The following is a 12,804-nucleotide window of genomic DNA, read 5'->3' as shown; positions in this document are numbered from 1 at the left end:
AGTGTGTCAGCATCCTGGGAGACAGATGCAGTATGTCACAGCTGAACGCAAGATGCTGAGCAAACATTCCAAACACACAAGACCACACCTTCTACATTCATAGCCATCCAACAGGTCGGTCACAAATGTACAGCAGATCGGTACCCACTTTGAAATAAATCCAGAAGAAAAAAAGGAAATAAAACAAGCGGAAAATGCTATTATTGAAACCACTGCAGTAAGTCTTGTTCTTGTCCAAGTATGAACAAAAAATAAAATAAGTGAATACTCGATAAAATAAAATAAAAATGTTAATATAAAAAATTTAATGTTAAGTACATTTATGCATAAATCCAACTAGTCGACCTTTATTAATTTGTACTTAAGAATTATAAATCTGAAAATGGAATAAATTAGTTTAATACATTAAATAATAAAAAATGAATAATTTGTTTTAATATGAAAATTAAAAAAATAGCTTTACACAACAAATTTATTTAAAAAAACCCAAAGAATTAGTCTTAATTAAATCGTCAATAATAATTGTTAATGACAATAAATATGCAAGGACAAAATAAAAAAAAAATTGTAAACGAAATCATAAATTACCAAAATGACTTAAAAATTAACTTAAATACCTGGAACACTTTTTTCACAATTTTTCAAACTTTGAGGGTAGAACCTGTAGTAATAAGGTACCAGCCCCTTGAAAAGTGCTCTTTTTTTTGGACTAAAAATACACCAACACCCCCCCCCCCAAATATTAGAAAATTAAAAAATAAACTACCAAAACGAATTTGAAAGTTATCTTCATTAAATATCGGAAACAGCCATTTTTCAGTAGAGGTACAACCTGCAGTGATTGGTAATTTTTTTTTTTTTTTTTTTACCTAAACATAATAAAAATAGTATATAAAAAACAATCATTATGAAATAAAATAACTACAAAAACTATCTATGGAACGAAAAGAAAATAACAAATAAAAATATCCTATTTAAATGCTGAAAAATGTATCCATTTTTGTGAAGGTAGTCACGGTTCCATTCAAAATAGCCTAAATGGAGACGTATGTTCCAGCTACCATGCAACAACAGAGGAGTGCAATAGTGAGTATTATCACTTAATACATCCTGGACAGTGGCAGAGCCAGAAATGTTGAGATCATTACTCACATAGGGGTGTCAATAAGTTTATACCTGAAATGTCTAGATGGCCAGTGGGGTGGCCGGAGAGTGACCAGGGGTGGCCATGGCCACCACGTAGCTCCGCCACTGATCCTGGATGATCATAAACTGACCTGAAGACAGTAAAATGACAAGCAGGACTCCATGACCTGATCCATGTCAGTTTCTGGTAGCTTTGTGCAAGCAGGTTTATTACAAAGTAATGTTGGAGTAACAGCTGAAATGAAGCAACATGCCTACACAGGGAGCGTCGACACGAAGGGTCTTGACTCACATGTTGCTGTGAAGTGGTCTGCAAAATGGGACTTTGTGACTGCAAGGTTTCTGCTACAGGTCATAGTGTTGTTAAAGGTATCCGCAGTGCTTACCCTAATTATATTGCATTGCCCTTTAAAGTATATTGTTAGCACTTATAAATAAATATTTGCAGTGCCACATACGCACACGCACGCACGCACGCGCGCACACACACATACACACACCGTGGCGTGATGCTACTCCAAAGTTCAGCACACATAAATAACATAAAATTACATTCAGTAACATCTCGAAATGTTCCTTTCGCGTTTCAAGGAGTCCATCAAAAGTCGACCGGCTTAATAAAATAAAAAATAACATTTGACATTTTCACCAAAAATACATTAAAACAAATACGCAAGGCCATCAACATTCCATTCACACGCATTATTAAATCATATTGCCTCTCAAAGGAATATTTTACAACTCTACAACAATTCAAATAACACATTTGCAGTCTTAATTGAGACAATTCCAGTGTTTGTGGCGCCTTCTTTGCTGTCAAGGCCACTGACTATCGCTTGGACGCTTTGGCCAGTTTGCTCGTAGGGGTGCTTCTTTTCTGTGGCGTGGGGATCTTGGAGGGCTTCGCCCCGTGCTGGCGCGATGCAGAGCGTGGCGTCACCCGCGTGCCATCGCCGACAGTCTCTGACGCATCCGAGCACACCGACTGGATGTCTGAGATGTCAAAGTCGGATGCGTCGCTTCCTCTGCGGCTGCTCCCTCTGCTTCCTGCTTTACTCCCTGGTCTGCTGGAGCTTTTCTTCAATTCTGCAAAGACCCACTCAAGTTATTTACCAGTTGTACTTATAGTCAATACTAGAGAAATTCAACTTGGACACAGTTTAGGACAGGCAGTGTACAGCTTGCGTAGCAGTATAGAGTTACTATTCACTGATAGGAAAATTGTGTCTTTCCTACAGTCAAGCATGGTGGCGGTAGCATCGTGGTCTGGCGCTGCATGACTCATTTTCAGAGGATAGTAAATCTGTACTGCTATACAAGCTGTACACTGACCACTCTAATGTACTGTATATCCAATTCTACAGCAGTGTCCCTTGTGAAGATATGATAAAATGCTTGCTGAAATGTGGGGAGTGAGATCCTGTACAGGCATTTACACATAATTTAAATAAAAAATAACAAAAAATAGATATAAATATCTCTTTCAATACCAAAGACATATGGGTACGTTTTTATAATCCCGAACGCCAGATCCCAAAGATGTATTTTTTTATACTTCTTTTACGTTTTTTTTTGCACGAGAGGCAAAAAGAGGTGATGACGCAATTGCACACCAATGGATGCCACTTTTAGAGCAGTTTTAAGCCATAAAAATGGCCACAAGGTGGTGGAAGTGCATCTGATAAGAGCTTGACATGTGAATTTGAATGGAAAAAACATATATGAGAGCAAGGGCGAAGTGGAAGAATGTGGAGGAGTGTAGCGCGCAGACACGCACACACACACAGTTCAGTTCCGAATGTGAAAATTGTAAATAGTTCATGGTGTTATATTTGTAATTAAATAGTTATTTTGATGTAAAACAACCATTTTTGTGTTGTTTATGTTGTGGTATAGCTGTTTACATATTTGAGCTGTCACAAAAGCAATTTGTGTCAAAGTTAAAGTTATGCTTGAGATGTGTATTTTCACAAAAAGCTGTTTTTCTCCCTTTTTTTAGTCAGAAACGGATATTTTCCTGAAACTTACCTACGTTCTACTGCTTATTACTAAAGAACGGAAAAAGGTAGAAACAAACTTTTTTTTCTGGTGAAAAACGGGAGTCTGATCTTTCTTTTGGTAGGTTCCATGTTTACATAGCCATAGACCTCAATATTCTGTGTGCCTTGAAAGGTCAGTCAAAATCATGTAAAATGACCGGTAGCGAACGGGTTGTCTTTTTAAAAACGGCTGGGATCAAGTGAGTTAAAAAAAAAAATAGAAATGAATATAAAATTTAAAAAAAGTCACAGAAGGTTTCCTGCCACTCACCACCTAGCGTCTGTGCTCGAGCTTTGAGCACGGCGGCGCTGATTAACGTCCCCTCCTCACTTGACTGAAAGCCTTTTCCCGACAAGTAGCCAGGAAGACGCAGTTTGCTGCCTTGGACTGGTGTTGTCTGCAAAAGACAGAGCACGTATCGACAGTCAGTGATAGTATCGTCTGGAGTATTATACCGTGTATCCTGTTCAGGGCTGTGGGGAGCTGGAGCCTATCCCAGCCGACTATGCATAAGAGGCGGGCGTACACCCTCGCCTGGTCTCCAGCCAATCACAGGGCATTCACACCGTCACATGCTAACTGTGCACTAGTCAGCCAAGTGACCCATTACTGCCAAAATCTGTAATATGAATGGGAAGTCACAGGACAAACATCTGAGTATCATGTAAAACCTCATGTTAGTATTTGAGGTGTTTGTTCCACATGCATTAGTAAAGCTGTTAGGAATGGAGAGGTTAGGGCAGTGGATTGCTGCAAACAACACATTAGTAGTTTATGAGAGACCCAAATGGAATCTCGAGATTGATTTTTGATTTGAACAGTTTGGAAAGCATATTTGAGCAAGAACGATCCTTAGGATCTGAGGGAGATTCCAGTTGGGTGTGAAAGAGGAAGCGCTGCAGGTCATGTTTGTGACAATACCTCTGAGGATGAACCATGGCTCCCGAAGGAGTCGGATGATTTAATTGGAGTGGAGGGTTTGCTGTTTGTAAGCCATGGCTTATCATAATTGCGGCTTATGTGTTGGCAAGTCTGGGGAACAATGGCAAATCAACAACACAAACACGGAATGACAAATCAAATACTACAAGCAATACAAGGTGGAAGAGAACCAAACAAAAAAAAAGGCCAAGTAAAAATATGACTGGCGAGTTCAAAAGGATGGATGATCGATTGCAGTGAGAGCTCTGCCTTCTCTCACCTTGGGGGTGCTGTTGGCTGCCGGGTTGGACGGGATGGCACAGCTTTGACTGGACATGGACCTGTTAGGCGACGCCGCCCTGGACGACGGCCGAGAGCGGCGGCCTCTGTAGCGGAAACTGGCCATCACCTGCGTGGTGCCCTCGGGGAGCATGAACTTCTCTCGCAGCTCCATGTTAGTCCTGCCTTTAGCTGAGAGACAGCACACACACACCAAATGAGCATCTTTGTACACTTCAGTCTTCATGTACTCATGATGACGGTAATGATGAAGGTCTGATGAGAGAAACAAAAAAAAAAAAGGATGACACTAAAAACAACACCAAATGTCATGCGGCTGCACGTCTCCTCCCAATAGCGGCCACGCAGACTTATAAATAAACCTAGAAGCTTCTGCATTTGGATGGACACATTTAATTACACTCACAGGACATTTCATTAGGTACACCCAATGAGCACAGTCCAATGGGGTTCAGTACATGAACTGTTTTAAACATGCTGCCTTAGCATAAATAATGTAGAACGCATGGCTGTGACCACCACAGTGTATCTCAGTAGATATGCTATCATTTTGCACATGTAAAATTGGTTGTAATTTAACACAGCAAGTTATGTTGTGCCTTTTTTCCTTACATAAATTGCTAAATTATTTTCATTAGCTGGGCCAAGGACAGTCTTATTCTCTTTGACTGTTATTGGTGGCTAGTACGCAAGTCAGTATGTTTTAATGTGTATTAATGCACACTTGGTTGTTTCATTTTAAACATACAACCAAAAACATGATTTTCTGTATTGTTGTTGTTATTATTACTGGTGCTATGCGTTTGATACCTGTTGATGCTTTTGTTATTGTTAGGAAGGGAATATTTCCCACTCTCTTGTTGATAACAATATCCACTGTAGGAAGGGAATATTTCCCACTCTCTTGTAGATAACAATATGCACTGTAGGAAGGGAATATTTTCCCACTCCGATATTCTTATCTACAACAGAGTGGGAAAATATCCCCTTCCTACAGTGGATATTGTTATCTACAAGAGAGTGGGAAATATTCCCCTCCTAACAATAACAAACATTTTCCCACTCGGATATTCTTATCTGCAACAGAGTGGGAAAATATTCCCTCCCTAACATTATATTATATACAATAATAACAATAATAGCTAGTACAACATATTATATTGTATTGTCTGTGATTGGCTGGCGACCAGTCCAGAGTGTACCCCGCCTCTCGCCCGAAGTCAGCTGGGATAGACTCCAGCATATCCCCGCGACCCTAATTAGGATAAGCGGCATAGAAAATTGATTGGATGGATATTGTATTGTATTGTATTATATTATATTTTATGAATGCATCTTGATTGGTGCTATTATTATTATTATTACATTCCTGGTGCCATTATTATATTTTATTATTAATTAGTACCATGCTGAACTATAACAACTTTATTTTTAAAGCTCTTTAATACAACCACTGTTGACAACAACGGGCTGTACATCAAAAACAAGTAAAATATGGAAAAAACATGAAAAACAAACATTAAAATATAGGTCTGAAACAGAAGTAAAAACACATGGTTTAAATATCAAAAGGTGATATAAAATATAATAAAACGCTCAGTTAAATACAAATGATTTCAATGTTTATATAATAACAATAGCTAATACTACATAATAATAGAGTCATAATAATAGCACCAGATACCACCACAATCAGTTTATATAGTATATCTTTTAATATTTTCATCCTAAATTAATCCTTAAATCACTAAACAAACCGTGAGAAATGTCTCCCGGTATGCGGTATTACAGTTCTCCGCCACCATTTTATCTTTTTTAAAAAATAATTTAAATCCTTTAAATTTTTTTCATTTAATTTGACATTAATGTATTTTATTCTTTATTTTCTTGTTTTTCTTATTATTTAACTAAAGCACATTAAATTGCTGCGGCTATGAAATAGGTTATAAGCCTTGCGCACTGAATACTAGTATATTACTATAAATATTACTAAAAATATATTTAAATGAATACATTCTCAATTAGTGCAAAACTGATGATTTATCTTTGTAAAGGCAAAATGTTTCACACAGCTCTGTGCAGGTGTACTTAATGTTTTGACCGGTGAGTGAATGCACGAATGTGTTCAAATCGTTTTGCAACAGTTTTGTTCAAGATGAATGAGTTTCATGCATTTGCACCCACCTTGACAAACAACATCAGTTAACAGTGTGCTGCCTTTGCTTTCATTGTTACACTGATGATGACTGAAAGACGTTAAACCCTCGTTAACCTCTTACACACTATTCCAGTTGCTGTTTGTTTGAAAAGCTGCAAAAGAAGCCCGGCTGAGAAGCCCACCGAGAGAGAGAACGCCCGGCAGCAGGTGATGTGACCACACAAAACAACCACATGCATGAAAACCAAGATGAGTTTCACAGTGTCCACATGGCCAAACCCACGAGCCCAACACAAGCAGCACACATTGGGATGTGCGGGGCGGACAGACATACCACTACTGGTGGGTTCATGGAGCAGGGAGAGAAAGTGTGAGATTTGCCAACCTATAGGAGACTGAGTAATCGACGAGTTTGATTCTGAGCGCAACATTTTGCTCCCGTGGTGATGAACTAGAAGAAATGATGGAGCAGGAGGAAAGAAACAAGCAAAGAACATGAGCTGTTTGCTTACTCATATGTATATATATATGTGTGTGTGTGAAACTAAATCCAAAAAATAAATTACACAGTGAAACCTCGCTTTTCGTAGGTACAGATTTCGTATGATTTGGTTTTCAACAAAATTATTGCAAAAAAGATGTCTCCGTTATCGTACGGCCAAACACCAAAGTCTCTGTGAAGAACGGCTGGTGCTTCTTTTACAATTGGGGCAAAATGGGCAGATTACGGCCAAGGAATTCTTTAAATATTTTTATTAAGCGTGTGGGTGGTTTTTTTTGTTCATAAAACGCATACAAAATGATGAGCAACTCATATCTGTCTCCTTTCTTCGTCCTAATAGGCACATTTTCGGGTGTCTGAAATGGATTACAGCAATGCCTTTACCGCGGTTACTTGCAAATGGAATGTGTCATAGTTAGAGCAATGAAAACCTGTTTACGACCTTCTAAATACATTTTTTTTTTTACTTTATTAGCATTTTGTGAGCGTGTGTGTGTGTATGCTCGTGGCCCTGCTTCCCTCCACAGAGCCAACGCGACCGTATGACTGACATCAGGTGTCACTCTGTTCGAACGGCGTTGTTTTATGGGACGCAGCTGTTCTATGGAAGGTCGTCTAGGTGCTGAACCAATGCACAGAACGAACCCTCTTCCTGCCTGTTTGGGGGGCAAGAGACGATTATAACAGACATGCATGCACATGGCGATATATGGAGGCTGGCAAAATTATGGGGTTTATTTTCATTCATAGTGTGATTAATACTTTTTTAAAAATTTATTACAAGACCGTTTTTTTTTTCTGAACGAGAAATCTCGTCACCTTTTAGTCTTGCGAGATCTTGTGACACGAGACCTCATGACAACCCAACCACATGTCATCACGAATGCGTCTTGGGAATGTCTTATATTTTACCATTTTGTCATTTTTAAGGTTGAAAATCCTTAGTTTAGGCAAAAATATGTAAAATGTACTTAAATATTTTTTCACTAATAATAGGCCGTATTCAACCACAAACAGCATGATGTTTAATATATTTTTGAAAATTCACGCAAATTGGTGAGGGACTACCGTAACTGGACCTACATTACTTCTTATGGGAAAGATTGATTCGGTTTTTGCACACTTCGGTTTTCATCAGACCTTTTGGAACAGATTGATGACGAAAACCGAGGTTCCACTGCATATAGCATACACTTTACAGCAAAGCCCGTTGGTTACTTTGAAAAACTTTGCGCCAAAACTTGAGTGTAACTGTACGCTGCTAAAACGTTAGCAGCTACATACCGCAATATATTCCATTTTTTATTTATTGTGTATTTATCTATTGGTGGCTATTTTTGTGTGCTTACGTGTGTTACTGCACCTTGGAGGCAGATAAATAAATACAAATAAATATATAACAACAATACACTTGAATTATTACCGAATTATCTATCAAAATGACACAGATTACAGTCACAATCTAGTTGGATCCAAGACAAGAGCTGCTTAAAAAAACTTAATTTACAAAAATAATCAGTTTGATTGACACGGTATGACATGTATTAACTTAAGAATGTGTTTATTATTGTAGTTGCCATTTGCTGTGGTGCAGAAAGTCACCTTAGCAAAATGAAAGGGTAGGAATTATACAGACATCTCTCGATATGGTGCAGTGAAGTTCTACTACTGCAATCATGAACATAATATTAAATCAATATCAATCGCACAGTACAGAATTAAGCATTATTATGATAGTAAATGCCATTTTTGGACACTGTTCTTGTATTGGATCTCATTAGGTTGTGCTGATATTGCCGTTGTGTGTTATTTCATGTTGCCATGCTGAATTCTGTCCATAATAAATAACATTAAATGTATTATAATAATAAGACAAATAAAAAAGACATTAAAGACATTATGGATAATTTTCCCCAAACCTTCCGCCCTCATAAAGACATGATAGAGGATTTGCTTGTGACGCTTTTCACGCAGCCCTGACATCATGAACTGTTGAACTCACCTCGACAGGGGTCGTTCTTCACCAGGAACTCATCCAGCGCCATCCAGCCTCCGCCCACTCGCACCATCACGGTGCTGCGTAGGATGCGCACCAGGCGAAGCTGCTGAGAGTCTCCGAACTACAGCATGAAGGGGGGAAGGGTGAGAGAAGGGTGAGAGAAAAAAAAAAAAAAGAGGACAAAGAGGTGTGAACAAGGAGTGCTTTAACACTGCAGCCTTTAACCTGTGCAACACTGCAAACCAGACTGCGACGGCGCATCACATCAAATTGAATTAAGATCTATACGCATGCAACATTTTAGAATGAGTGATTTATTACTGCAGTCTTATTTCTTTTGTGTGTTGCAAAGGTTTGGCACAAAGTAGACGCACCAACATCAAGTTTTCATTCTCAAAAACACAACTCAAAGATCAGTCCAACTGTTTTTTTCTTCCAGCTTGTACATAACTGACTATGGACAGTATTACTGACTGTACCAATACAGTTCATGTTTGCACAACGATAAGTTGAGTCTTTAGTCGGGACCAATTTATGCCACATGAGGGCACTGTTGTATAAAAATTTGCTTTCTAGACCAGGGGTTTTCAAAGTGTGGCACAGTGAGCCTCTGATTCGGTAATATAATACATTTGAAGCCTCCCCTACTCCTTGGAAAATGTATTTGATTTTGTTAAGCATATTTTGTAGTATTTTTTTTTTGCTAAAAATCAACTTATTTTGCCTTTAAACATAACTGAAGTTAGCTTAGCAGGTCTGAAAAAGATGTTTTTCTTGCGCTTTCCCTGCACCATTCACATTCTGAAAACCCCTGCCTCGTGTCCAGCAGCCGTGCAAAGAGTTCTAATATTGGGCCAGTTGGATGTGACCATTGTTTGTTAGAACATGATTGACACAGGACGATCACAGCCGCATGCTTTCTGTCCAGATCACGATCATATGCCCACACACAAACAGCAACACCTCCTGCAATCCAGCACACTGTTGCACGCTGTGCTACTGCAGTACAATCCAAGATGCATTGACACTGATGCAGAACCAAGGCAGCGACAGCGCCAAATGACAGACATGAGGAATGGTTCACACTATCTCTAACATGTCTAAATCCATCACAGTGGAACACTGAAAACATGAGCAAACACTGATGACCCTGCGCGCTGAGTGTGCCTGACTCTACCATGTCTTATCTCACAACGGGTAATCTTGCAGTCTGTATGATCAGAATGATTGAATGCAACTGGTGATTTTAGTGATCAGGTACATTAACAGTGATGGAGATTGAGTAATGAATCTGGAGGGAAAAAAGAGGCACAAGAAAGACTTTAAGAATAACCATTTACCAGAATACAGCTTTCCACAACTGCAACGTGCAGGTGAGGGCTTAGATTTTGACTTTCCCTGTTTGCTATTGTCTCATCGCCGACTACGGAGTCATGTAAGCAGTGAACCAGACCGAACTGTCAAAAGAATTAATTCAATTCATTGTTGGGTGAGACATGAACACAAAGCAACACTGCTCCACTATCTCATCATCATCATCATCACTTACACCTCCCATTGAAAACCCAACAATGTGACCTGTAAATCTGTCATGAAATATAGCACATTTAAACATGCAGTTGTGTTTTTTTTTTACTGAACTTTGTAGGCCAAATAAAATAAAAAAGAATAAAGCGTCAGCCAATGTTGCGATAAAACATTCCCATGATACTGAAGCGCCCATAGCAAGCACACAAACACTTTAATTGTGGCCAGCAGATGAAGAACCACTAGAAATGTGGACCTGGAATGGTATTTAGCATATTAATATTACAGTAACTGAAACTCAAAAGTGGACTATGCTACTTTATTAGCATTTTCTATAAATAATAGTGTGTAATTATTTCCTGAAACCATTGATTCATTGACCATTTGGAGCTATAACAGCTCATACTGTTGGGCACATGGTGCCCATATGATCTGTGGACTGAATACAATGACCACATCTCTTTTTCCTACTTCTGAGTTCCAGTATGCAACCATCAGCCAGGGAATTGAGCAGAGTGTTAATTACAAAGCAGACATGGGGCATTTACAATACCAGTTCTTAAGAAACATAAGCACAGAAGGAAGAGGACATTCATATCTACCTGGTTTCCAAGGTAGAACTGGTGGTGTGGAGAATAATCAGAAAAAAATGCATGTTAGCATTAGACGTTATAATCAAGACTGACAATCCTACCTTCAGGAACTTCCAATGAACCTTCAATAGCTGTATGATAAATGTATGTTGTATGCATGGTTATGGAATTCTTCTCACCCTGTACTTGTTGGCACCAATTTGCTCCACTTGGAACCGTTTGGGGCATTTGCATTTGGCCACTTGGCGTGTCACCTACAAAAAAAAAAAAGACAACATTTATTCATTCAAGAAGGTTGTCTAAAGTGGCATTGTAGGCGAGCGAGGCTGTGGCCTCCTCCAGCAGATGGCACTGTGAGAAAAAGCTTTCTTTCCAATATGTATTGAATGTTTACTTCAACAGTGATTGAATTGTGAAATTAATATGTACAAAAAAACTGGTTTCCTATTATACCGTATATACAGTGAGCCCTCACCACTTCACGCTTCGATTTTTGTGGCATCACTCTATCACGGTTTTTCAGAAACATGTGAATAAATCATGCTGTTTTGTGGTTGAATAGTTGAATTAGTAAACATTTTTTTTGCATATTTAAGCAAATTTTACATATTTTTACCCATATTTAGCCTTTTCAAGCATAAAAATGACTAAATGAAAGAAAATACAAATATAAGGCAGGGAGACACAAAAGCACTTGATGGCCGGAACAACAGGCTTTTAATGCAGGTTTGAATTATCTTAGAACAGGCACGATAATCCCAAACAGGAGCTACTATGGCGGCCGTAACCCACACCAAAATAAAAGTAACCCCTGACGTCACTTCCTGACCGCCTCACTACCCATCTCCCCTAGCAGTGGAACACATTTACAGCAACACACATGAGCACTAAGTCTTATTGTCTGTTATTATGTCCACTATATTGGGTAATACGTATGAGTGTAAAGGTGACTATAGGGGTGTTATTTCATGTCTAGAGGATTCTAAATATGTTAAAAAATATGTTAAAAAAAGAACATATTTAGAAGGCCATAAACAGGCTTTCTATGCTCTAACTACAAAAACAATATAAAAAAAGAATATATATATATAATAACGAATCCTACTTTGTGGAAATTCACTTATCATGGTCAGGTCTGCAACACATTAACTACGATAAATGAGGGATTACTGTGGTGTGTTTTAAGGTAATTTACTCATAGTGTATCTGTTTGTGTTCCTGCCGCCTCTTATTGTCCGTTGCATTCTGCCTAACAAAAAATGTGGCTTGACCAGGTAAGGTATCATTTTCACTTTATATTAGTTCTGCACGGTTTATCTGCTTGGAAGATAAATTGTTAGTTTAGAAGGTAAGAGAGAGTAGTGGAGTGTCCACGGTGTGTAGCATTTCTAGAATTAAGCAGGAAAGTAGTCAATACCTCATCTTCAATCTTGTCTGCATCTGTCAGAGGTTTGTAAGCGTCTTTGTTGGGATGGAGAGCTGCAACAAACTCGTAGTAGTCAATATAGCCGTCACCGTCACGGTCAAAGATGTCTGCCACCGCGCTCATCTCCAGTCGACTGGTTGGGAATTCTGAGGAGAGGTCACACTCCGTGTTAAAAGCAGAATTCAGCTGGAT

General features: G+C 38.8%; 1 protein-coding gene across 25 annotated transcripts in view; it reads right to left on the bottom strand.

Annotated features, from left to right (window-relative positions):
* Positions 1 to 1,323: 1,323 nt before the first annotated feature.
* The window catches only part of dst (dystonin), a 127,553-nt gene continuing 116,072 nt past the window's right edge, over positions 1,324 to 12,804 (bottom strand). For 9 of the 25 annotated variants that reach the window (XM_054799085.1, XM_054799075.1, XM_054799093.1 and 6 more), the window contains 10 exons: positions 12,604 to 12,758; positions 11,366 to 11,440; positions 11,196 to 11,213; positions 10,407 to 10,523; positions 9,070 to 9,187; positions 6,900 to 7,016; positions 4,388 to 4,578; positions 4,108 to 4,218; positions 3,457 to 3,583; positions 1,324 to 2,232 (listed from right to left, as the gene is read on the bottom strand). In XM_054799085.1, the coding sequence (XP_054655060.1) occupies positions 1,976 to 2,232; positions 3,457 to 3,583; positions 4,108 to 4,218; positions 4,388 to 4,578; positions 6,900 to 7,016; positions 9,070 to 9,187; positions 10,407 to 10,523; positions 11,196 to 11,213; positions 11,366 to 11,440; positions 12,604 to 12,758 (1,286 nt within the window). In that variant the 3' untranslated portion in view covers positions 1,324 to 1,975. The remainder of the gene's footprint in view (positions 2,233 to 3,456; positions 3,584 to 4,107; positions 4,219 to 4,387; positions 4,579 to 6,899; positions 7,017 to 9,069; positions 9,188 to 10,406; positions 10,524 to 11,195; positions 11,214 to 11,365; positions 11,441 to 12,603; positions 12,759 to 12,804) is intronic. The other 16 variants (XM_054799098.1, XM_054799087.1, XM_054799089.1 and 13 more) reach the window with 9 other exon arrangements.

The sequence above is a fragment of the Dunckerocampus dactyliophorus genome, chromosome 14 (assembly GCF_027744805.1).
Source record: "Dunckerocampus dactyliophorus isolate RoL2022-P2 chromosome 14, RoL_Ddac_1.1, whole genome shotgun sequence".
NCBI classification, from domain to species: domain Eukaryota; kingdom Metazoa; phylum Chordata; class Actinopteri; order Syngnathiformes; family Syngnathidae; genus Dunckerocampus; species Dunckerocampus dactyliophorus.
The sequence above is the reverse complement of the archived record's forward strand: the minus strand, read 5'-3'. Positions and strand labels throughout refer to the sequence as shown.